This window comes from Tupaia chinensis, unplaced genomic scaffold (assembly GCF_000334495.1).
Source record: "Tupaia chinensis unplaced genomic scaffold, TupChi_1.0 Scaffold145519_1, whole genome shotgun sequence".
NCBI classification, from domain to species: domain Eukaryota; kingdom Metazoa; phylum Chordata; class Mammalia; order Scandentia; family Tupaiidae; genus Tupaia; species Tupaia belangeri.
The window spans coordinates 4,296,910-4,324,717 of NW_006205376.1; the positions used below are offsets into that span (position 1 = coordinate 4,296,910).

At 39.0% G+C, this 27,808-nt stretch overlaps 2 protein-coding genes across 2 annotated transcripts in view; both read right to left on the reverse strand.

The window, feature by feature from the left end:
- Window positions 1-27,808, reverse strand: part of SLC2A13 (solute carrier family 2 member 13) — a gene marked incomplete at its 5' end in the record, with an annotated part of 358,416 nt that overhangs the window by 243,831 nt on the left and 86,777 nt on the right.
- Window positions 26,850-27,808, reverse strand: LOC102470015 (39S ribosomal protein L53, mitochondrial; the record flags this gene model as incomplete). The annotated part of the gene is made up of 3 exons (XM_006168097.1): window positions 26,850-27,447; window positions 27,527-27,639; window positions 27,732-27,808. Coding segments are annotated over 3 exons (297 nt in total), but the record flags the coding sequence as incomplete, so codon positions are not given.

A 27,808-nucleotide genomic window follows, 5' to 3' on the forward strand; every position in this document is an offset into this window, starting at 1 on the left:
CTTTGTAAAGATTTATTTTATTTAACTTATTTTTAATTTTACCAGAGGGACAGAGCGAGAGAGTGGGAAAGTAAAGAAAGCAAGCTGCTTGGTCTGAGACTCGAACCACAATTGGCTATGTGAGAGTCCAGCGTCCTTAACCATCAAACCACCTGCTGGGCCCCATATAGTATGTGTGGGGCTGGGATTCAAACCCCAGTGAGCCATGTTAAAAGGGGTTCCCTTAATCACTAGGCTATAGCATTGGCCCTTAAGTATTTGATCTTATTAGATTGTAAAAAATCCTGGCAAAGGGAATTTTTTTAAACTATATTAGATTTGACACAGCAACACACAAGTAATAACCCCCCCCCCCATAAACACCTACCAAATAATGGATGAATAAATATGTTCACAGCATTCAACAAAACTGACCAAGAAATAACTCAAGAGTGTCGGTACGCCAATCAAGTCAATAAACTGCAAACTACAAAACTCTAACATCTGTGGAACTCTCTAGCTCCCACTAATTTACCTAAGTAGGGAAATTATTCAGCCTTATCATAAAAGGGGGATTTTTTAAAAAATAGCATTTGCTGGGTTGGCTTAAAAAAAAAAAAAGAATTATTTAACTTTATTAATTTTAATTTGACCAGAGAGGGACAGAGTGAGAAAGAGAGAGGGAAAGCGAGAAAGCAAACTGCCAGTTCTGGGACTTATACCATGGTCAGCCATGTGGGAGTCCAACACCTTTAACCAGCACGCCACCTGCTGGCCCCAAAAGGGGGGAAATTTTACGACACATAGTAAACTAGTGCATTGAAACACCAAGTTGAGAAAACATTCACCTAAGAAGTCCATAAAAAGATTCTACTTGAATAATTTAAAATTAAGCGTGAGACTTGCTGTAGTTTATAAAATACAAAATCATAATTTTGTTTACAAAATTAAGTCAATATCATGAGGCTATATAAGATCAGCCAAATTTTATTTCAGAGATTATAATAAATAAAAATTTTACGAGAACGTTCATGTTTGAGAAAGAATGATTACTGTCTTTTTTAAGATCTATGGGAACAGCAAGTAAATAGTGTGATAATTAAGGTGCTGGACTCCCACAAGGCCAACCACCGTCTGAGTCCTGAGCCTGGTGGCTTAAAACTCACGCCATGTGCCTGTGCATGCATGCCCAAAATCCTGAGAGGAGAAGGGACTGTGGTATAGTCATCCCTCCAGGGAGGTGATTTCTTGCTTTCTGTCTGTCTCTCCAGTGAGCGTATAGGCCCTAGAGCAAAAACTCTCTCTTAAGAAAAAAAAGTTTCCTATAGTGAACATAAGCTTGCCAGAGAGAGACTGGGGCTGAGATAAGAAAGCACTCCCCAGGGAACCAGCAGTTAGCGTAATGGCTATGTCGCTGGACTCCCATGTAGTCGACCGCGGTTCGCGTCCCAGACCAGGTGGCTTAAAACTCACGCCGGGCGTTGAGAAAGGAGGAGAAGAGAATGCGGCGTAACCATCCCCCTGGGGGTGATTTCTTGCTTTCTGTCTCTATGTCTCTCTCTGTCTGTCTGGCTAGTGCACGCGCCCTATAGCGAAAAAACCTCTCCCCTCCCCCCCAAAAAAGAAAGCACTCCCCAGAAGGGATGGCCACACCACAACACAATCTCTTTCCTACTATCCTCTCAACTTTGGGGCATCTATGTCCAATGTGTTTTTCAAACCAATGGGTCCAGGATGCAAATCATACAGTTGACTTTGTGGGATTCAGCTGCCTTGACCACATACCACTAGCTTGCCCACAGGAAGGGTAATGTTCTAAGACAAATGAATTTAATCATAGGTAAATACTGCAAGACTCTAAAATATTCATCTTATATAGGCTAATGTCTATATTGCTTCACGTATCAATGAAAAGTAATGAAGCATACGACAGAATGTTCTAAAGTGCTATTTCTCACATTATACATAACTGTATTTAATATCTACATTTTTTAGTATAATAATAATATAGTTTCTTATCTGGGTCTTTAAGAATATTAGAACAATAACCTTCATTGGCCCACTTGACAGAGAAAAGATTTTCCAATATGACTTATAGATTAGAAGCCTTTATTTTTAAAAAATGATCAATTCCAGCATTATTGAAATGGTTTATCTCAAGCTGTTAATTCATAACTTTAGAACTTGATCTCTAACAAAATTTCTTTTAAATGAATTGACTAAAATAAATTGTCTCATCAACACAGGAAAAAATATTACTACTAGAGTATGTATAAAATCAAATATAAATCAATATAGTTCTATTTTATAAACAGTGCATATTAATATTTCTGCCTCAATAATAAAATGTTAGCTCCTTGACAAGAACAATACTCAATACTTTTATACATCTACTATAAACAATTAATCTAGTCTGTTTTAAAAGCAGAGAAATTCCTCCTCAGTAAAATAACTGAGCTGACTAATAAATTGCATCTGACTACTTTCTCTTAGACTCTAAAGTGCTCCCAACCACCAGGTGGATGACAGTACATTTATTACTGAGATATAATTAACATTGTAAATTTTACATATTAAGAGTATAAATTCAGCCGGGACCAGCAATTAGCATAATGGCTATGTTGCTGGACTCCCATGCAGTCAACCGCAGTTCGCGTCCCGGATCCGGTGGCTTAAAACTCACGCCGGGTGCATGTGCGTGTGTGCCCAAGATCCCAAGAGGAGAATGGAGGAGAAGGGATTGCAGCGTGGCTATTCCCCCTGGGGGGGGATTTCTCTTTCTGTCTCTCTGTCTCTCTGTCTTTCTGGCGAGCGCACGCTCCCTATAGCAAAAACTTCTCAAAAAAAAAAAAAAAGAGTATATAATTCAGTTATATAAGTATATTCACATAATTACACAAAAATGATCACTAATTCCAGAATATTTTCATTACCCAAAAAAGAAATTTCCATACTCACTGATCCTCATTCAAGCCCTGAGCAACAACCACTCTACTTCCTGTCTCTCTAAATTAGTCAATTAAGGACATTTCATCTACATGATATCACACAATATGTGGACTTTTATATCCGTTCTCTTTTTAGAATAATCTTTTTTCGAAGTTTATATTACAACACATATCACTATTTCATTCTTAATAGTTGAACAATAATCCATTGTATTGATATTTCATATTTTATTTATCCATTCCTCAGATGATGAATATCTGGGTTATTTCTATTCTTTTGGAAATATGAATGATTTATGAATAATCATGTACACATTTTTGTGTGGACATATGGTCTTAATTCTCTTGAACATGCATCTTGGAATTGAATTGGGGTGGAAGCAAGAGTTATGATGGTAAGTCTATTCAACTTTTAGGGAACTGTCAAAATAGTTTCCATAACAAAAGAGCCATTTCATATACCTGCTAGCTGTCTATGAAGGTTCCAATGTTTCCATATCCTTGCCAACACTGTGTGTGTGTGTGTTTTCAGTTTTTAAAACTGCACCCATCAGCCATTTCTTTTTTTTTTGGAGAGGTTTTTGCTATAGGGCGTGTGCGCTCGCCAGCCAGCCAGACAGACAGACAGATAGAAAGCGAGAAATCACCCCCCAGAGGGGATGGCCACGCCGCAATCCCTTCTCCATTCTCCTCTCGGGATCTTGCATGCACGCACACGCGCCCGGCGTGAGTTTAAGCCACCGGGTCTGGGACTCGAACCGCGGTCGACTACATGGGAGTCCAGCAACATAGCCATTACGCTAACTGCTGGTTCCCCCATCAGCCATTTCTATATCAGCATCTATTAAAATCTTTTGCCCATGTTTTTAACTGGGCTATTCATTTTTTTTATTTACTTGTGAGCATTCTTTATACATTCTGGATAACAAACCCTTATGATATATATGGTTTGTAAGTATTTACATTCACTCCATTGCTTGTCTTTTTACTTTCAGTGTCTTTCAACATCCAAACTTTCAAATTTTGATGAATTCCAATTTATCTACTTTTTATTTTGTTGACTGTGTTTTTCATATCAAAGAAATCACTGCCAAATCCAATGTTGTGAGGGCCTGTCTTTCTAATTTTCCTGTTGATTTTTTTCTAAGAATTTTATAGTTTTCACTTTTATATGTAGATTTTTTTATCCACTTTGAGTTATTTTTGTGTACAGTGTAAGGTGACAGTCCAACCCCATCGTTTTCTATGTGGAGACCTAGTTGTTCCAGAACAATCTGTCCAAAAGACTATAATTTCTCCATCAAATGATTTAAGCATGTTTGTTAAAAATCAACCAACTATAGATTTCTGAGTCTATTTCTGGAATCTCTTTTCTAGTCTCTCTTTACCTATAATGTCCATCCATACCAATATAAATACCATACTGTTTTGATTACCATGGTTTTGTAATAACTTTTCACACCAAGAAGTGAATTCTTTAACAACTCTGTTCTTCTTTAACAAGAATTTAGTATTGACTTGTTAATATCTTCAAAAATAAAAAAAGGACACTGTAATTGTGACAGGGATTATATTCACTCTGTAGATCATTTGGGAAATACTGCCATCTCAACAATATTAAGTCTGCCAATCTATGCTCATGGGGGTGGTGTCTTTGCATTTATTAAAGTCTTCCTTAATTTCTATGAACAATTTTTTGTTGTTTTCAATGTACAAGTCTTTTACTTTTCTATCATTAGAATTTGACATTTAGGGAGGAGGTATCATACCTAAACTCTTGCTTAAAATATGTCACTGAAATAAAATCTATTTGGAAATATGTTAATAATTTATCATCTATCCTTCATTTAAAGTACAACACAAATATTAAGTCATATGATTTTTAGAACTGAAGAAAGTGCTAGGAGTACAGAAATGTATAAAACATCCTGAAATATCTTATACAGAACATTTTAGTGTATGTGTAACGGACAGTAAAGTAACAAGAATGAACAGATATTTAAAAATAAAAGATCCAAATAATATAACACATGGCACATAGTCTCTTTTAGCTTACAGTTGGACAAAGTGAAGCCTCAAAAGGTTAGTAATGTAATTAAGGTAACACAGCTAATTAATTTGCATTAAGATGTTAAAGATAGACAATACTTCATGTGAAAGCTGGTCAGTTCTCCACTATTCTTCACAGATTTCTGTCATAGATTAGATACTAATATAATTTTTTCAAGTATTGTCCTGCACTGTTAACGCTTTTGTCAATAACAGACCACATATATTGGGTCGTCAGAAAAGTCATCACGACACATTTTTGCACAGAAAAACACATCATGGCTTTTCTGACGACCTAATACAATGGTGGGTCAATAAAAAGTATATATGCAATACCACTAGCCTAGGTGTGTAGTAAGCAATGCCATCTAGGTTTGTGTAAGTGAACTCTCTGATGTTCACACAATGAGAAATGGCCCAACAATACAAAGGTATCCCCATCCTGAGAGGACAAGCATGAATACAAAGTACTATCAGAAAGTTCCTAGAAAGGACGATACTACGGCACCTGTCTTTGTATAGCTTGAGTTCTTTTGCCTTTTGTTGAAAACAGTACTTCCTAAAGAGGACGATACTACGGCACCTGTGTTTGTAAAGTTTGAGTTCTTTGCCTTTTGTTGAAAACAGTACTTCCTAAAAGCTGCTCAGTTTTGTTGTAAAATTTTCCTAAACCTTTCTATCTAATTGCATCCCTCATCTCAGCAAGTCATTAACACCAATAATTAGATCTCATCTGTGTTGCTGAGCAGCATACTACTGGACTTAGTAGGCAGAGCAGCTGACTACCAACGTGCCCTTAGAATAAAACTAAAGGCAGACATATTTCTAGGTTTCATACAATCCAGGATTTTTCTTCTTCTTTTACTTTTTAAATTTTATTTCAGGTTTTTGCCACAGGGTGCATGAGCTCGCCAGAAAGAGACAGACAGAGAGAAGGAAAATGATAAACCACCCCCACCCATGGGGGATGGCAATATCACAATTCCTTTACCTCCATTCTGGTTCTGGGACTTTGGGCATGCAAGCACATACACCCGACGTGATTCTCAAGCTGCCAGGTCTGGGACTAACACCCTAACCACCAAGCCACTGACTGGCCTCATCCTCTATAGATTTTTACTTGTCTTATTCCAGTACACACTTTTACTTGTCAACATCTGTTTGGAGAAATGTCCCTCCCCAGTTCTCAGTTCACATTGTCTAGAATGGGTAAGACTAAAAGGCAATAAACTCAGGTCACAGTAATTGGTTAGGGATGGTCACTTGCAGCACTTGCCCATAAAAGCCATACCATACTCTGACATTTTTGACAGGAGGAGAGTGTCAGAATTTAATGGAACACTGAAGCTGCTGGTCATCACCTTTGCTCACCTATGGGCAGGGACAAGCTGAGAAGAAAACCAACATATTCAGATATGCAAAGCGACACACACACACACCCCTAAGAAACTGTTAACACTGGAAAAAATTCTATACTTTTTCTCCCTCCATTTATTTATTTATTTATCTTTAAAATAATTATTTATTTTATTTATTCATTCATTTATTTTTTAATTTGACCAGAGAGAGACAGAGGGTGAGTGAGAGAGAGAGGTAGTAAGAAAGCAAGCCATCAGATTCAGAACTTGAACCCTGGTCAGCCATGTAGGAGTGTCCAGCGCCTTAACCACCATGCCACCTCCTGGTCCCCTACATTTATATAAGCTAAGTCAACCCTCCATTATAAATTTAAGCTACTTTGAGTTATTTCCAAAATATAACCCGAAAGTGTCCTGATCTTGAGTCCTTTCAAAATGAAATGCCTCATTAAATAATTACAAATAATTACTGAGCTTCAGGCACCTAGGCTGTGGGTATACAATGGTGGAAAATTATTAAGTAATATAGACCATTCCCATAATCTGACCTCCAGCTACCTCCCAAAGCTCATATATACAGTGATTCACCTCCTTACTCCATGCTAGGCACGATGGCTTCCTTGAGTGAACCAAGTAAAACTTTGACGACCTTCTCTGTGCTGGTCCCTCTCCTAGGTCACTCTCCAGAGACATGTGCATGGCTCACTCCCTCACTTCTCCCACAATGGACTATGCCACTGATATTACTGAAAACCATGGAAACTGTATTCTGAAGCTATGAATACTTCTAAAGGGTTTCATAAATATAACATTAATCACTAACATTACTGAATGTCTCATATGATTTAATGGAAATTTTACACTATTCCCTTGTACTTACTATGTGCATATGATAATCCTGCTATTGCCTGTCATATCTCTGTGAGTCATTTTTGTGATCTTCCTCCAGGAGGCTCCCGTTCCTCTCAGAACAATCTAGTTTTATTGACACTAGCTGGCAGTGAACAATTTATTTATTTTGTTAGTTGGTGACTATCTTAGCTACAAATAAGTCACATCAGAATAGAGGCTCTGTTTTGTTCAGTGTGAGAGGCTAAAGAGCACAGTGGCTAGAGACAACTGTTCAGGAGACCAGCAGATAGTGGGATGGTTAAGTCTCTGAACTCTCACATGGCCAACCACAATCTGAGTCCTGACCTGGCAGCTTGAAACTCACACAAGGCACATGTGCATGCATGCCCAAAATCCCAAGAGGAGAATAGAGGAAAAGAGACTGTGGTGTGGCCATTCCCCCAGGCGTGATTTCTCGCTTTCTGTCTCTGTCTCTCTGGCAAGCATACAACACCCTACAGCAAAAATCTCTCTTAAAAAAAAAAAAAAAGTGAGAGAGACAAGTGTTTAAATTCTAAATCTGTCACTTAAAAGCTGTTTGATCTTAGACAAGTTACTTAACCCCTTTCAGTCTATTTCAAGCTCTGGGAAATGGAGATACGGTAGTATTTGCATCAGCAGCTGCAGTAACGAGCTACACATAGAACGGCCTTGGAATAATATCTGGTAAATAGAAAGTGCTCAGTAAAGGTCAGCCATTATTATTGTAAACATGTACTCCAGCACCCTGCACAGTGCCTGACATGGGGAAAGCAGTAAAAACACGCTGATGGATGCATCAATCATCCTAGTCGTATAAACCCAAGTGTGTCTGATTGCCTCTCCTCTATTACAGTTGCAAACAGTAAGCAAAGTTTGGTCAACTTACACTAAAAAAAAATTCTCAGGCCACCAGGTGGAGTGGAGTTTCGAGCAGCTGGTTCCCACATGGCCAAGTGTGTAGTTCAAGTCCCACACCTAGTGGGTTGAGAAACATGCCAAGCATATGTGTGTGCATGCCCAAAATTCTGAGAGAAGAATGAGAAGGGATTATGGTGTGGAAATTCCTTATTTCTCACATTCCCTTTCTCTGACTCTGTGTCTCTCTCTAATGAGCACACACATCCTACAGCAAAAAACTGGGAAAAAATTTTTTTCTCTTAACTGTGTTATAAAAAAGTTGAGAAAGTGTTTTTGGGAATTCATTTTAACATAGTAGATACAGTGTAAACCAGAGAACCTACACAAGACAAAGAAGGGAGGTTCATTTTACTCAACTCCAGTTATTAAAAATAAGTGATAAAATGTTGCACTTCAAGAAAATGGTCAAAGAAATGCAACAGGCTGTGTCTCTGAATAAATAAATATACTGTGTAAAACTGAAATGAAAGAAACTTCTGAAAGCAAATGTTATGGCATGAAAATAAAATATTAATGCCTTCATTATCATGTAAAGTCTTTAAATCAAAATATAGCATAATAATTAAGAATATGAATTAAAAATATGAAGTCAGAAGGGTATAAATTCTGCATCTGGCCTCTTGTCAGTCAAGGGGACCTATGTAGTTTACTTGAGTTTTTTTAAAGCCTTATTTTCTCATCTCTACAACAGTATGATGGTAAGGACTAATTCACAGGATTGTGTAGAATTAGGACATAACAATACCAATAAAGTGCTATACATTGTGCATGGCACATAGCAGATGCTCAGAAAGCGATCAGTCTTCATTATTAATTTCAAAAAATTTCCAAGAGATAAAGTAGAAAATGGACATAACTACTTTGTGAATTCCACACTGCAAGAGCAACACAACTTTAGGACCAGCTGATTGGCGCAGCTGCAGTACACCACACGAACAATGCTGATCCCTATGGAAGACTGTGGGTTTGATTCCCCAGCTGGTATGTACGTGTAGGGTGAGCGCAATGATGATCAAGGCTGGGGTGAAGGTCACGTGCTGGGAAAGGAGTGGGTGGGGAGGCTGTGCCACGAGATACTATTAGAGGTGCCTGTCTTTCTCTTGCTCTATCTCTCACTCTCAAAAAGGAAATAAACTTAAAAATAAAAATAAAAAGGCAGTAAGACTTTAAATGATATTTCTCTTTGCTGCCTGGGACATCACTTCTATAACTACTGATAAGCAGCTATATGAGGATTTTTTAATCTATATAAGGATTCAAATCTTATGAATTCTAAAACATACTGTTTAAAAACACCCCATTCTAGAACGGTGAATGAATTTGTTTAGCAAGGCCATTAAACATAAGATAGAAAAATATCCATAATCACTACATGAATGACACCAACTGTATCTTGTGAAGTGAACAGAAACCATGATGAGCCATTTCAAAAAGTAAAACAAAAACATTTTTAAACAAAAATATTTTCCTATTTTCAAGGAATATAAATGTCCATATTACTTCCTAAAGTGATATGTCTAAATATAAACCAGCTAATGAGTAACAACAAAACCATATTCCACATCTAAGATTCAGACTATAATTCTTTTTTAAAATAATTATTTAATTCTATTTATTTATTTATTTTAACTTGACCAGAAAGGGAGAAAGTAGATGGCAGGACAAAGCAAGCCTCCAGGTCCAGGACTTGAACTGCGGCTGGCCATGTGGGAGTCCAGCGCCCTTAACCACCACACTACCTGGCGGCCCCCAGACTACAATTCTATGGTCAAGATAGTCATTTGTCTTGAGAGTGCCAAAGACACTGTAGTGGTCTTTGTAAAAGTGTAAGTAAAAATATATTTGGGTGACATTAGCTCACCTTCCAGGGCAGAGGACAAGATGCTCCGTCTTTGTGAAAAGTGTAAGTAAAAATATATTTGGATGTCATAAGCTCACCTTCCAGGGCAGAGGACAAGATGCTGCCACATCTTGAAGTGCGCATAAGCTATACTAAAGGCATACTCTGAATTATAACCTATTCCTATATTGATAAATGAAAGCATAATTCATTGATCTGTAAGTGGTACTTTCCAGATTCACACATTAGTAAGGATCTGCTTAAAATTAATTCTAAGATAATAATAAATCACATGCGATTTTATGACTTCCCTGTCTAGAATTTCATTGCCCTTAAAGATACCTGACCTCAAAAATAAGGACTCAGTGTGGCAGCAACTCAGAAAGACTAGTGGTATGTAATTCCATTTTCTTTTTTTAAGAGAGAGATTTTTGCTATAGGGTGTGTGTGCTCACCAGACAGACAGACAGAAAGCAAGAAATCACTCACCGGGGGGGATGGTCATACTGCAGTCCCTTTTCCATTCTTCTCTTGGGATTTTGGGCATGTGCACACATGCACTCAGTGTGAGTTTTAAGTCACCGGGTCCGGGACTCGAACTGTGATCAACTTCGTGGAAGTTTAGCAACATAATCACTACACCATCTCTGCTGGTCCCGTGATAGGTAATTCCTAACATATAAATTCCAAACAGTTTCGGTAAAAATCCAGAGAGATTCAAAACATACCTAATTGCCCCTGGACACGGGATTATGTAACAGACAGTCACTATTCAGAGTTACATCTTCTCACTAACCTCACTGCCGGGGGCTTTAGGATGCAAGTCTTACAGAAGGAAGGAAGATGGAGGTTGTGAGAACTCAGCGTCTTCCTCCAGATCACAGGAGTCAGAGATCAGACACCACCATGCACTCGCCCACATGCTAAAAAGTCTGAGCTACACGTATTAAGTGCTTTACCAAGGCAAGGCAGTGCCTGTATCTGGGGGTGGGATATAGAGATAAATAAGGCTTAGTGTCTCGTGGAGGCAGGGACATGAAAATCAATGCTCGGTGACACAGAAAGGTATTACTAAGGTGCTCAGGGGGCCAAGAGAAGGAAGGCTCCTGGCCTCTCCTGTTCGAAGACTCACTTCCACCTTCCCCTGCCACTCACTTCCACCCTCCCCTGCCACTCCCTTGTTTACATACCCCATAAAACCTCAGGATTTCTCTGAGAAGTTCCTCATTAATGGTCCTTTTCTCTACTGCAATAGATTGAATAAAATTATACCTTTAATCATACCTTGTCCAGTACATTTTATCTTTCACAAAGAGTATATCATCTTGTGTTGACTGCAATTCAAGGAAAAGGAGCTAAGATTTCTCTTTATATGTAAACAAAGGCTTCAAACACCAGAAATAGGGCAGCTGATCACACATCCTATGGGGAGAGACCCAATCCTCACTGCAGAACCCTGCCTCTCCTGGTACTCCATCAGATCAAATGGGACAAATGTGTTTTGATGGAACTGTACACTGTGACAAATGTAGAAACGAGAGTGGCCCAGCCAATAAGAAAGCAATGTGCTCTGAGCAGTAATCTCATAAAAGTGCCTATTGCTTCTATTACTCAGAAGCCTCCTTGCAATGTTATCTTATAGGTCCTTCCATGATGACATACCACATGGAGACACACACACACACACACACACACTCTTCACCACCTGCACAAAAAGCAAAGAACACACACCCATTAGTAAATAGCATACTAAAGAAATTTTAATGAACATTTTAAAAAGGAAAAGTGAGTAGTACCATTTCTAAATTATCTCGAGGGGTAAAAACTAAATAAATGGATAAAACAGACATTTTATTGACTTATTAAGGAAGTGAATGAACTATAGACCACACTCCGACTCTAGCTAGATCTCAGTTTTTATAAAAATATAAAAACCACAAAATAAAAAGCTCTGTGTTTGATGAGAACAGAGCCATACTGATTACTTTATATATTCACAATTACCTTCATACTATAATAGAAGACATGAGTAGTTACAACAGAGACCATAGGCCACTAAGCTAAGTATTCACCTGGTCTTTTGAGGAAGAAGTTTGCTTAATCCTAGGATTAAGCATGAAAATGAATGACTTACTACCAACAAGTATAGCCTGTATAGGCTGTAAAAATATACTGAACAGTGAATTGTGTTACATTTGCTAATGGACAACTGAATCTAGTCTTAACACAGAGAAAGCTCCTAATATGTTACTATTTCTTAAATTCAGCATAATTCTTCTTGTGAGACAATAATGACATTTTCTTTACAAGGTGCACTAATTAGACTGCATAAATAGTGAAGACCAGGAATGCTGAACCATCTCACAGTATATCCCAACTCTACTCCCTCTCCTCCAATTCAACCTCCATTATTTCCTTCTTGCCTGAAGGATGAGGTGATGCTCAGTCAACAACGCAGTCAACATCCAGTGCATTATCCTTCCTCTCCTGGTCTGATGTGGAGTCTCTAAAATAAATCTTGAAAGGCTGTAATAAAATGGGATTGTCAAAGAAATTTAATAACAAGTTAAGAAATCTGTTGCTAAAGAACAGGGACATGATTCTGTCTGTGTGTTGCCATGCTAATTCTGGAGATCATGGGGATGGAGAAAGGAGACACTGGGAGCAGGAATAGATGAAGACCCTGTCACTCGGCCAAGAGGACAAACACCAGAAATCTAATCCAGGCAATGACACCAAGATGGAAAAGAGGAAACAGATGGGAAATACACTCTCAAGGTGGAAGGAACTCCACTAAACAGTCAAGTGACTTTGAAAGTTATTGCCTCATTCTTTTTTTTTTTTTTTTATAGTTGTGTTGCATCATTCTTTCCTTTCAGGAAAGAAGGACATTCTAAAGGGAATTTGACAAGTTCTGAGTTCTTTACCATTTTTTTTCAGTATTTTTTTTTTTACACTATTTGCCTCCAAACTGTACAGCACATGGCAAGAAACTAGGGATGGCCAAGAGGAGGGAGGAGAGACTTGAGGGGTAGTGAATAAGGCCCAGGCCCTACCTCTTTCACTTCTGAGCTGTCTGCCCTAGTCAGCCCTCCACTTTCTCAGTATAATATGGAGAATAATGTCTCATTTTTAGGGTTATTTTTAGAATTAAAGGGAGAATGTGAGAGAGAGAGAATGTGTGTGTGTGTGTGTGTGTGTGTGTGTGTGTAACATTTGCAGAAATAGACATTCAGTAAACAGTGACTGTTACTGGTAGCTTCATACTAGTATTATTCAATTATGAATAATAAATGTTAAGGTAATACCACAAAAGGTCTTTACATTGGGTTTAAAAGACTCTGAAGTCTATCCAGTTCCTACCCCACCCCCGCTACTGTCACTTTTAGGAAAGTACTGTTTTTGGGTTTGATTCCCCAAAAAAAATTATTTTGAAGGTTTTATTCTAAGAGATGTGCAGTGGGAGTCATTTTCAAGGAAGTAACATGAAAAATTCAGGCAGGAAAAAAAATGACACTGAAAATGTGAGACACTTATATGGCAAGTAATTATAGTTCTAGCTTCATAAACCTAATAATCTTCTCTTCACTCTATCCTGCTAAATGCACACCTCCTTATTGAAAGCTGAAACATTTCAAGGAATATAATTCCTTATAATACTGAAATATGCATTTATGGTGAGATGTTCAGTGAGACACTGACTGAAAATATGTCCAATGGGTAGACCAGAAGGTTTAAGGGCTCAGGTAGAGTGGAAACAAGATACTCTCTCTCCCATATACAAACTCAATTGAAAGCAGGGGGGAAAAAATTGAGAGATTTCTTTGATTGTTGAGAAACATTTGAGATCTCTTCTGACATCTGTGGATAGGTGAGATTCTTCAGCTAGTACATGACACAGCTTTTGATATTCTGGTTATTGAGCCATCAGTGAACAGTCCTGATACCACTGAAATGCTCCAACACTAAAAAATGGCCCAAGTGTTTTCCTTTCTGAGGTGGAAAAAATTGGGCTTTTGTCAGGATCTTCATGAAACCTCCTACAAAGACTAGGTAACCTTTAAAGAGTACAGTCATCTGTCTTATACAGAGGAAGAAATCTCTAGACCATGGTTATATTTACAAAGCAGACTACCACCTGTACTAAATGGTGGATTTAGTATTAAGCTGGAAATGAACTACTCAGAAGCAGCCACTTAGGAATTACACATTTTTTGAAATGCCTACCTTGTGAGAACTTTGTCCCCTTCTGACTCTGTTAAATCCAAAACTTCAGAAACAGTATGAACCTCACAAAAAAGTACTCTTTGATACAGTCAAAATTCTTTCAGCATGTATTATTTTTAATGAGATATGGATTTAAATACATCTTAAGAGGAAAACAAAAACACAAAAGCCTTAAATATTACCTATCTACTTACTAAGACGATTTGTATTTTCAACATAAATCAAATAAAAAGCCTAGAAGTAATCTAAAAAGCATTTCCTTCTCCCGTGAGTAGGTAGAATGGAAAATCTCTGTGTTCTTTACCCACATAGAACAGGAGAGTCAATGACATTTTAATGTAAAATCCTAGAACTATTCCAATTCTGTTTAAGATTTTAAAAGTCCTCTGGGGTTTAGAAAAATCGATGGCAACCTTTATTCAAAGCCACACTGAATAAAATAGAGTTCCTTGTCAATATGTCATCATGTCTAAGAAAATAAGTCTTACTAAAAACTGAAGAGAGCCATATACTATTTAAACAGCCTTTCAGGTCACTGTTTGTTAACACAAGGATAGAGGATTAATGCAGCTTTTTGCTTGACCTTTTGCTTTAATCTATTGTTTACCTTGTGAGATGTATATAAAAGCCTCACACTGAACAATTCCGCCATTATACAACACCTCTAGAATATTAGATGCAGAAATGTTTTCTCTGCCAACACTCAGAAAACTGCGGGTCACCTTACTGAAAAACAATTTGCCAATATCTATTACAAGTGTATTCAGCAAACAACATGCACACATCACTTCGGGTCTGACAATACTGCACTACCACATGAAGAAAAGACAAAGGACCAAAAATACTGGAGGAAAGGATAACTTTCCTCTAAGTGCAGCAGATGTCAACTGCAATGAGCATTCGACTGCAACATCAGTAGGCTGGAACTGGATTTCTAAAGAAACCTTCTGAAGAATTTCTATCAAAATATGATAAATATTTACCCTCTCTGACCTCTCTGCAAAATATGATTTGCTAAAATGGCCACAGGCAATATCAATTCACAGAAAACGACTTATGAGAAGACTTGATGACCTAACTGAAAAATTTCTAGAGGGAAAAAAAAGAGTTGCAGCTGTCCCTTCCTGTGCACGATAGATGTGATTTACCTCCCCCTCTCCAAAGAGGGGGAGGTAAATCAAATCATGTTTTAAAATGAACTCGCTGGAGGATCCTGAATAAATTCCTCTCCTTACAATGTTCTTCCTTTCCAGCCTAGAGATTCAACTCCCCATCAATGGAAAAACACCAACATTTGCCCAGATTCCTGAGTTCATCAGCTGATAAAAATTAAACAACGAAAATCTCGCTGGCTTGGATGTTTCTGCATAACTTACACACCACACGGGCAACCAGAATGCCTTACAAGAGTGACTAGCCACCTACATCCCTGAATCTTCAATCTGGGTTGCTACTACTTCTTTATGCTTAGATATTAAGATTTTAGTGACCAAAAGGCAGGGCCAACTTTCTAGCTGATATTCAATTCAATAAATCAATTTATAATCTAGGAGACCTAGGTAAATAAAAGTGTAAAACTTTTTTTTAATAATGTGATTTTTTTTAAACTGAGGATATACAAAATAGCTATTTTCCTTTAAGGAAAATAAAGGCCCATAAACATTTTCAAGTTCCCTGGTCTAAACTTGTGCTATAAATGAAGACAGATTTGTACAAGACTACGCTACACTCTCTCCAATGACCAGTCAGGGTCTCTGTGCCTTCCTCCCTTAGTCAGCACACAAGGTGTCCTGACAACCACATTGTCTCTTAGTAAGTTGTTTCTTCATACCCTGGCTTTTTGCACCATTTGTACATTTCTCTAGAGAGAGAAGGCTTTTCTTGTTCAGGTTCTCCTTCCAGTGATCCTCTCTTAACACCATAGTCCAGAGTGGAGAATGGGGTGACAGAGATGGTGGCTTATTTGAGACCGAGAGGCTCCTATCACAGGACTGAAGGACTCTTCTGCCAAGGTATAAATGGCAGCTGCAGATAGTGCGTCCCTTCCTCAACCCAGGAATATACTTATAGTTCTGTTCTCTGATACAGGATGAGGAAAAGGAAGTTAACCAAGTGCTATCAAACAAGGTGGTATGAAGTATATAAAATAAACAACTTTTATTCTTCAAGCATCGTCACTTAGACTGCCTTCCAAAGGGTCCTTCCTTTAGTGGTTGATTTTAGTTTCCTTGTTGTGGAAGACAATGATTAACTTTTATGAACTGAAAGTTCCTGATAGACTGTTTGACCTCCTCTATGCTCAGAAAACTAAGAGATGATCTTTTATCTCTAATGATCTGAGCAGACCCTCCTTTTACTACTGTGTCTGATAGAACTGCCCAAGAGAAGACCTCCAGGTTCTTTAGTTCATGTCTTACACTGAGGGATGCCTATCCCAAGGGACACCCATGACAAAGTGATGGGGCCCATAAAGTCAATGAGTTGAACACTATAGATATTAAGAAAAAAAATTTTTTTGAGTTACTTTATGGAGCAGAATACAAACTCTGTTAGTTTCTAGAACAAGGTAGAAAAATTCAAACAGCTGTTTAGTTTACTATAGTTGCCTTCTGCTTAGGTAAACAGACCCCAAAGAGCTTGCCTCTCTCCGCTCACCTTTGATGCTAGGTGGTAAAATTTATCAGTCTGACCTTAAGTAAATAGCTATGTCTCTTTCAAGTCTCTATCTCTGTTGTATATATACATCTATGCAATACCAAATAAATTAGGAAAACAAAACATAAGCGATAACAAACAAAATGTGGGAGTGATACTGATACTACTTTGAATTCAAATTTGCTTTCAATCTGACAGTAGTAGGTGTGTCCTCTCTAATGCAAATCCTAAGCTTGGCAACCAGGGAAAAATAAAGATGTACATTTAGTTCTTATTGAAATAGCTTAAACATGTAGAATGTGTACACTTTACAGCTGTCAAAATTTAAATAAATGTTAATCTGGTCCACTTAAGGATACATACAATTTGCATCTGCAGGAACTTCTACCCCAGATGCTTTTCCCATCAGTTATCTATAGCACTGATTCCTTCTCACTCTTAAAATTCACCTCAACTTTTTTTTTTTTTTTGAACTTTCCAGAGGGTATGTGCATTGACCAATGACAGAAAGAAACAGAGAGAGAGGGAGAAAGCATAACTCAATGGAGCATGGTCACAATAGAATCCAGTATCTTCCCCTTCTCCCCCTTTCTGGGATTTTGGAGACACACACAGACTCACATGTCCAATGTTTCTTAAGCTGCTGGGGTTAGGATTCGAACCACGGTCAGTCATGTAGGATCTGGTTTCCCCTCTAACGGTGTAGGGCTGGCCCTCAAATTCACCTCTTCAGAAAGGTCATTGCTAACCACCCTATCTGGAGAAGCCCTTTTTCAGTACTTTTGTAAGTAAAGGGGGGGAGGGTCCTTCCAAAAGTTCATGGAAAATGTCCGTTATGAAAAAAAATCTATGTATGAATTCCAAACCTCTTCATACCAAAATAAACTTGTATTTAATTCTATTTTCCATGAGCTTTTTGAGGTTCCCTTGTATCTGAGTACACTGCTTAGTTCCTTTAAAACAATGATCATAATTTGTGGTTATCTGGCAACTACTTACTTTTTACTTATCATTTCTGTGTCTCTTCTCAACAGAAGGGACCAGAATCTGGGCTGTCTTGATAACTGTCACATCCTCACCTCTGCTGAGTGTCACTCAATAAATACTTCTGAATGAAAGTCTGGTGCACAGCACTTACAAATAAACAGTAGGCATTGATCACAGACTTTTCTTTAAAAAATCATAACTTGGAGCTATCATCATGTGGCTCTTTCTTCTTATCAATATAAAAAGAAACTGAGGAACGACAATTCTCCAAGATCCTTTCAGAATTATAAGTTGGTGTAACGCCAAACCAGTCTTCCATCTCCCTGTCTCCACACACCAGGGAGCTTTCCAAACCAAGCTGTTGTTTCTTCTAGTCTCGCTTTATTATTCCTACAGGATATATAAACAGTGTTGAGCACACGTGAAAACCAAATGTTTGCTGCTTCTCCCATAAGCTGTCTTTTTCATTGTTGCTGTTATTTTACCAACTATCGTGGAGAAACCACACAAGACGTTGTATGCTATGCTAAGGAGTCTGACGTTCAGGCATGTGCAGAAGAGACCAATTCCTTACCCTCCAATCCTGTTCCACAAGGTGCCTGAAAGCCTCGCCTCTGTGGCAGACATGGTCAGAGTCCTGCCCCTGACTCTACAGGAAGCATGGTTTTAAACCAGGAGATGTAATGTTCCACATGGAACAATATCGCACAAATCCGAAACAGAAATTAATGTTGCCAACTCATACTTTGGTAGTTACCTCTGTTTTCCTCAAAGAGGTCAAGTCAAGTGATCAAGGGGGGAAAATACGTATGAAGAGAGAAGGATTGTGAAAGCAAGCTCTGTAACAATCACAAGTCACAAATCCACAGGGAAACTCCCAGACAAGGACATGGTTTACTGATCTGGAATCAAACCGATTTATTACAAGCTCACAGATAACAGTAACTGAACTGCCAGGCCTGGCACAACATTTCTCTTTATAAGACACAGGGCTTCTCAAACAATTTTTCCTGGACAAGTTGAGTATTAGGGGTAGAGGTCGAGGTTCTCCCTTGGCAGCTGCACTCCCCTGCTCACAGTCCCCAGACTGGAGTCATAACTCAAAACTCATCTCCTCAGATCCATGGACAGATTAACAGGCCATTCTCCAGCCCTCCAACACAATAGCTGACTCATCTTTTCTAGGCCAGGACATTTTTATTACTTTGAAGTTAGCTGTTTCTTCCTGTGTGTTTGTCCATCTAGTCTACCACTCTTGAAAGTGACAGATGGTCAAAATTATATCAGTTTGTTAAAATAAGTCTCTGCTCTGATATTTATTTTCCAACTAAAGTGACACAGAGTCCTACTCCTGGACATTACACTGCTGATAGCAAATGAGTATTTCTGCAGACTATGTTTTACTGTGACCGAGTATCTTCCCTCCCCTTTAAAAAAAAGTAGTTTTCTAAGGACCAGCAGATGGTATGATGGTTGTATTGCTGGACTCACATGGAGTCAAGAGCATTTTGAGTCCAGGACCTGACAGCTTAAAACTCACACTGGGTGCATATGTGTGCATGCCCAAAATCCCAAGAGGAGAATGAAGGAGAAGGGACTGTGGCATGGCTATCCACTCTGGGGGGGGGATTTCTCACTTTCACTGTCTTTGTCTCTGTCTCTCTGGTGAATGCACAGGTCCTATAGCAAAAATCTCTCCAATAAATAAATAAATAAAGTTTTCTATAGGATATATGTGCTTGCTGGAAAGACACACACACAGAGAAAAAGAGAGAAATGAAAAATCACTCCTCATAGGGGAGAGCCACACTGTAATTCCTTCTCTTCTATTCTCCTCTCAAGATTTTTTTTTTAAGAGAAATTTTTGCTTTAGGGCCTGTGTGCTCATCAGAAAGACAGACAAACAGAGAGTAAGAAATCACCCCCCAGGGAAGATGGTCATGCCACGATCCTTCTTCTCCATTCTTCTCTTGGAACTTCTGGCATGCATGCATACATGACCAGCGTTGAGTTTTAAGGTGCCAGGTCCAGGACTAGAACCACAGTTGACTAAGTGGGACTGAAGCAACATAACCACTGTGCCATCTGTTGGTCCTTCCTCTCAGGATTTTGGGCATGTACACACCCCAAGCATTTTTTCAACCCCCTGGGTCCAGGACTCAAACCACGTACACTCAGCCATGTGTAAATCCAGTCTCCTTAACAACCAAGCCACCTAGCTTTGATCAAGTTTCTTTTTTAATGTTTACTATAGGACATGTACATGAGAGAGAAAGAGAAACATCACCCCCCAGGTAGGAAGGCCACACTGCAATCCCTTCTTCTCCATTCTCCTCTCAGGATTTTTGGCATGCACACACATGTACCCAGCATGTTTTTCAAGCCATAGGGGCTGATACTCCAACTGCTGCTCTGACAGCCTCGAGGGATCCTGCTGTCTTAACTTACATGCCACCTGTTGACCCATCATGTCTCCTATTCATAACAAGGGCCAAGATCACTGGTGCCATGTAATATACCAGCATATCTGCATGCATTTGTGCCACAATGCTCTAACTCTGCACTTACCGAAAAGAACAAATGATTAGTTTTTAAATTAAGATGATAGTACTTTCAATAATATAAATCTAAAAAGAGATAAATTATAAATCTTGTTAATTACAAACTTTAGAATAGTTACCCAGGCATGAGACAATGTTAGAAGGATTTCTGTGGACAGTCATGAAACTCAATGTGCTCTGTCAACTGCAAAGGTAGCCCAGTGAGACATAGTTCTATGTGGTCAAAATAAAGCTACGTGCCTAATGCTTTGTAATAAAAGCAATGATAATCACTGCCTCTAAACAGATAATCACTATGTATTGTCTTGTCCTTTATGTATGTATGTATGTATATATATAAATATAAATACATATATATATATATATGTGTATGTATGTTCTAAACAGTATTTAATGTCATTATTTTAATTCTATGAAAGTTTTTCCACTCACGGGACCAGCAGTTGGCATAATGGCTATGTCGCTGGACTCCCATGTAGTCGACTGTGGTTCAAATCCCAGACCCCGTGGCTTAAACTCACGCTGGGTGTGTGTGTGTATGTGCCCAACTTCATCCTGAGAGGTGAAAGAGGAGAAGGGATTGCTGCGTGGCCATCCCCTCAGGGGGTGATTTCTCGCTTTCAGTCTCTCTGTCTCTCTTTCTGGCAAGCGCACGTGCCTTAAAGCAAAAAACCTCTCCCCCCAAAAAAGTTTTTCCGCTCCTATTTTTAGCATGTGCATGTCAAGTACACTGATGACTATGAAAACAAACTCATGTTCCCGTCAAGCTACTGGGAAGAAGAATTTGGAGAGGAGTATAAAAAAAAAGTTATCTGTAACTTAAGTAGATATTTTAAAATACTGTTTTTTAAAGTTAACACGATGTTGAATTGAGTAAAGCAAATTATATTATTAAAGTAAAATTTTCCCTACCCTTCGCACTAAAGTGCTACTGGAAATTCTGACATTGCTAGACATATGGAAGATTCTCAGAAAGTGTTCAAAGTGACATTCACACAGAACAGGCTCACAGTTAGTTGGGGCCTTGTTTGTGTACACCTTCCTGTTGCATACATATAAAATTAAGTCAAGCCTCATGTGTTCATTCTATTATTTCAGTAAGGCAAAGACGTTCAACTTCATCAAAAGTGGTAGGAGAAAGGAGTGGACAAACCTTTGAACATTTGTACATAACATATGTGGGGGGTCTTCAAAAATGCCACAGAAAATGTATATCATGAAAAATTATGCATGCATTTCAAATATTTTTCACAACTAAATAAACTGATAAGTTAATTCCATTTTCCACAACCTTTTGCAGTCCTTCATATAGTAATCAATGGGGGTATGGTCTGTCATTTTCTCAGGTGTGAAAAATAATTAATATATATCAGCATCGCTATTTGAGCTACCAATTAATGTAGAGGACATATAAAAGTTGATTATCACACAGAGGAAATGGATTACACTACAGGAATAATGTTTTTGATGCTATCATATTCGTCATCAATGTTCCAGTTAGCACTAAAAATCAGAGCTATTTGGGAAACGGGAACTGAGTAGGCTAAGTGTTATTGTTGGGAAAAACATATTTGGAAAAGTTTACCTTTTCCCATCATTGCATCCTTACTCACACAGATCATAATTTATAATTCTCTACACAATTTTTTCTCTGAAAATATATTACTCGCCCTAACTAACTAGAAGTCACTTTTCTTGACTTTCTGACATGGAAAAATTCTGAACTAGAAGCCTAATTAAACATTTTAATGAAAACAAGAATTACAAAATTATTCCAAAACTATTATATTAAGATGCTTATATTCTGTATAAATATTAATGTTATACATGTAAACAAGGCATTTAACATTTTTCCTAGGGTTAATTATTTTGACAATAGTTCACACTAATAATTCTCAAATTATTATTTAAAGTCAACAATGCATATATATTTATATCACTGAAATATCTATGTATTACATATGCATTCAAAAATATACACACAAAATGACAACTATGTCAAGTATATCTAATTTAGAAAGAATAAAAGAGATTCTACAAATGTAAAAGTGTAATTATGTGAAGACAGCATTATGGAAGTGTTTTTCTTCATTCTGTCATGACATTATTATACTTTTTTAAAAATAAAATATTTTATTTTGGTTTGGTTATATGAATAAAGCTATTGTATCAGTGATATTAAACAACATTGAAAGAAAACAAATTACAAATAAAACTCCTTGGTAGTTTTTAAATTCATGTACACGTGAAATACACATACCTGAACCAACTTCTTTTTCCTCTTCTTCAATGTTGTTTTTGATGCTATCGTATTCCTCATCAATGGTCTGGTTACCACGCATCTGAGATAAAATTCTACGGGCCTTCTGAGTCTGTCCTTTCTGAATAAGCCATCGAGGACTTTCCGGCAAAAAGAGAAAGCCAAAAAACTGTATAACTGCTGGAATTGCTGCAAGTCCCAACATGTACCTGCAATTAAGAAATCCACATTTACTGTACAATTTGGCCTCAGTAGCATTAAATATGTGCTCTTCAGATATTTTTTTTGTATTTTTGTCTTGGCCACAATAAAATCTGATAGAATAACTTTCTTTTTATTCTGTCATAAAAAAAGGATACTTTATGCTGTGCTGAAATTCGGAAAATGAGAAAAAACTTAATATCTTCTGTATCTGACACAAATTACAATAAGAAAACGAATAAAAGTTACAATAATTTGGTACACAAGTGAATAAAACATGTCATGCAAACACCACAATCTCTGTCTGTATCTAATACTAAAATATAAGATAAAATTCTGTATTTGACAATTTAAAATGGAATTTAAGATAAGAAGCTAATACCTGCTTAAAATATAAAAACTTTTCACTAAAATAAATGTTCCAGTCTGTTTATGGTTATTTCTGCTCTGTGAATTAGTTATAATTTGTTACAACTTTCTTACTTTGTTTTTCCATTAAACATTTAAGTAAAGATTCACAGCAATAAATAAATAAAAACAAAACCCTAAATAAGGAACCAGCAGATGGCATAATGGTTACATTGCTGGACTCCCATGTAGTTGACTGCGGTTAGAGTCCTGGACCCAACAGTTTGAAACTCACACCAAGCACATGTGCGTACATGCCCAAAATCCCAAGAGGAGAATGGAGGAGAAGGGATTGCAGCGTGGCCATCCCTCCTGGACAGTGAATTCTCACTTTCTGTGTCTCTGGCAAATGCATGCTCCCTATAGCAAAAATCTCTTATTAAAAAAATAATGAATTAATTAATTTTTTAAAAACTAAGAAAAATGATTAGAAATATGAAATGTTATTTTAAGTTCTCAATGCTTTTTAAAAATGTTTTTATTTATTTATTTAGCCATAGGGTAAGTGTGCTCATTACAGACAGACAGCAAGGGGAAGTGAGAAACCATCCCCAAGGGGAGATGGCCACACCCCAATCACTTCTACCCCATTCTCCTCTAAGGATTGCGGGTATACACACATATCCCCCTGGCATGTTTCCAACCCACTGGGTCTGGGACTTGTATTGTGGAGTCTGTCATGAGAGATCCAACATCTTAATCACCACCACATGGTGCTCCTTAAATGTGTATTCTTAATGGCTTATAAAAATCTAAATAGTAAATAAGCATACCATTTAAAATCCATCAGAGAAAAAAATAATATTAATACATCGATATCAAAGACCTGTCCAAATTATGACCACCAAACAGATCTTGTAAAATTTCTAAGCCTTAACCTTTTAGAACTGAACAGGTTAAATTAGATAAATTTCCAGGTCTTTTCTGGACAGAAATGTCTGTGGATCTAAGACACCTGGAAGTTTCTCTTGATCCAAGTTCCTGGATCTCTTCCAAGGTAGATTCATGATAACAAAGCTCTAAAGGCCAATTCCACTTGTGTAATACTTAGACCTGACTCAGTAGTTGTGGGAAGCTGCACACCAGAGTCTGCCGAGGTTTCTCAGAGAGCAAACAATTACCATGATTGGTTCTCTTCCAAAAACCTGACCTTCGAAACCTTGCTCTGATTGGCCACTAGAATCCCTCAAATTTGCATATCTGGCACCTCATGATTGGTCCAAAAGCAACCAATCACAGCCCACTGCTTACAACCAATCATGGCCCACTGTTTACAACCCACCAGAGTGTATATAACCACGATGCCTGGCCCACAGTAGCCAGACGACACAGGCGACCAGGAAGATGACACAGAAGACCAGGAAGATGACTACTAAAGAGCCTAAAGAGCTGAAACACCGTGCAGTCTCCAGACGACCCCAAAGATCCTGAAGAGCTGACACTGCATCGTCTCCAGATGACCTGGAAGACCCTGAAGATCTGTAACACTGTGTCGTCTCCGTGCTGCTCACAGTAGACGATGTGACCCTGAAGAGCTGTGACACCGCGTCGTCTCCGTGCTGCTCACAGTAGACAACGCGACACTGCATTGTCTCTGTGCTGTACTGTGCTGCCCACAATAAACGGACGACATTGTCGTCTGTGTTGTAACACTACGCCGCTTGTCCCGGCTCTCACTCCTTCACTCAGGAAACCTGTTTGGCTGTTCCCCCGCGGGTCGGGACACCTGGCGCCCGAACAGGGACGGGACACATGTGGGAGTCCAGCGACATAGCCATTACACTAACTGCTGGTCCCTGTCTTTGACTTTAGAATAAGGCCTCTTAGATAATACTTGCTATGCTCCTGGTGACGTTGTAGGCACCTTACAGATATATTAACTCATTTAATCCTCTCAGTAGTCTCATGAGGTAGGTACTATTATCCTAATGGTATAAATGAGGAAACACACACTGATTCATTTATCTGTCCAGAATCACATAGCTACTTAAGGACAGCGCTGGGATCTCAATGCCAGGCAATCTGGCTCTTTACTACACTATATAAGAGGACTTCAAGAAGGTGGTGGAAAGGCCAGCAAGTTGCATGGTGGTTGGGGTGCTGGACTCCCATATGGCCAACCATTGTTCGAGTTCTAGACCTAGTGGCTTGCTTTCTCACTTACCCTTTGTCTCATTCTCTTGGCCAAATTAAAAAATCCTAAAAAAAAAAAAAATTTAAGTTGTGTAAAAATGGGATTAAAACATACATATATTTTGGTGAAAAGTTTTTTTTAAATCTATGTAGTTTTTTCATAATACACATTTTCTGGGGACTTTCTGAAAACAGCACTTCTTTAGGCTGGCAAGAGGGATAATAATACTGTGAGAGGGTCACGGGAAATGTATCTTGCTAAGAACACAAGAGCCAGTCTAGAGATCTTTGGCTTCTTAGCCGAACTTTCTAAAGTTCTCTGAAGCAGTGGCTTTCAACTATTTTTCCCCTATAATACACAGTAAGAAATAATTCTACTTTAACACAGTAAGTACACACAGTTATGTATGTTACACACACACAAATTACATACTTAAAACTAAAGTTTCCTAAAAAATACTTCTCATTCCATGTTCCATATATTCTGATACATTTTATTCTATTTTTTATAAAATAATTAACTTTATTTACTTATTTTGAATTTGACCAGAGAGGGCCAGAGTGAGAGAGTAAGGGAAAATGAGAAAGCAAGCTGCCAGGTCCAGGACTCAAACTGAAGTCGGCTATGTGGGAGTCCAGCATCCTTAACCACCATGCGACCTGCTGGCCCCCATTTTATTCTATTTTACTTTTTTCTCTTTAAGGCAACTTAACCCCTACATTTCATGAGCCACACTAATGAGTGTTGACCCAATATGAAAAACTCTACATTAGGCACATTTCCTGACACATGTAGTAGTGGGAGATAAAACCGGTCATGTGTTTTGAAAGGATAAAATTAACCAGCAGCAAAAATGAGTAGGAAAAAAAATGGGTGAGACAATGAAACCTTGGTACAGGAAAAGAAATGGGAATGGAGAGTTAATTCCAGGAGCTTTTTTTTTAGAGATTTTCACTGTAGGGCGCGTGCACTCGCCAGACAGACAGAGAGAGACATAGAGACAGAAAGCGAGAAATCACCCCCCCATGGGGGATGGTCACGCCGCAATCCCTTCTCCTCCATTCTCCTCTCGGGATCTTGGGCATGCACGCACACGCTCCCGGCGTGAGTTTTAAGCCACCGGGTCCGGGACACGAACCGCGGTTGACTATGTGGGAGTCCAGCGACATAGCCATTACGCTAACTGCTGGTTCCCAATTCCAGGAGCTTTTTTATAAACGTAGACTATTTTGAACTCACTGACTGGATGCAGGGAAAAGGGAGGCGCACAACCAGTTCTAACACTGTGATTTCTGTCTCAAAGCGCTGAGCAGATGAAGCGCCTTTGAGGAATGGAGAAGTCTGGGGAGCGAGGCAAATACATGTGTGAAATTACCCACTCTATTTTAGATCAAGAGCGTTCATAGGACTTGCAGGAAACTGGTAGTAGATAAACTACTGTCACACAGAAATTGGGATTAGAACCAAACAAATTTAATCCGGAGTTCAAGTTCGGATGCAATATCCCAGGAAGAATAACGAGAGAAGAAAAAGAACGAGAGCAGTACACCTTTATGGTTAAGAAAAGGACATAAAGGGAGAGGCAATCCACAAGAAGTACATTAAGAGCTGCAGAAAGAAAGATGAGGACAGAGCAAAGAGCACGCAGTCTGGTGTCAGTGTTCTTCTGCTCTGGATTTGGTAAATAAGAACACGAGGTACCATGTGTGAGGATGGAAGAAGCCAAATCGAAAAGCTTTAGACCACGAGAGATGACAAGTGAAATAAATTCAAGTTCATCCGTACTGTCCCCAATCTTGCCTTGCCATTGAAAAGACTGTAATCACGGGCCATCTTTCCCACCCGCTCCGTGGCCCTCCAGATAGTGATTTCAACGACTGAGCCAAGCTCTTCTTAGGGAGTGTCCTAGTCCAGGGTCGACTGGTTGGTCTCTTCCTCGCGGTCAGCGGCTCCCCGCCGCGCCCCTGGCCTGGATGTGGGAGGCGAAGGCGGTGAGCATTTCCAGAGCGGTGAGGTGGGCGCCGCGCAGCAGCAGGCGATGGCCGTCTCCTAGGGAAGAACAGAGGGCTCAGGCTCGCGGGCTGCCTGCCGCCCTCTCCCGCAGCCCCCCGTCTTTCCCGCGGCCCACCGAACAGCACGTCCACGCAGGGCTCGGAGCCGTCGTGCCGCACGTCCGCAATCACGGAGCAGTTGAGGTTGGTGGAGCGCACCTTCTCGCTGCTCACCGCCTGCAGGAAGGTCCTAGGGGGGAAGCGGCGTGAGCCTGGACCCGGCGCTGGAGCTCGCCTGGAGGACGGCGCGGCCCTCCCGCCCCCTCCCGCTCCTCCCCGTACCTCGTCGACTCCACGTTCTTCTCGAAGGGGCAGAACTGAACTCGAACCTGCTTGACCGAACGCCACCCGAGCCGAGC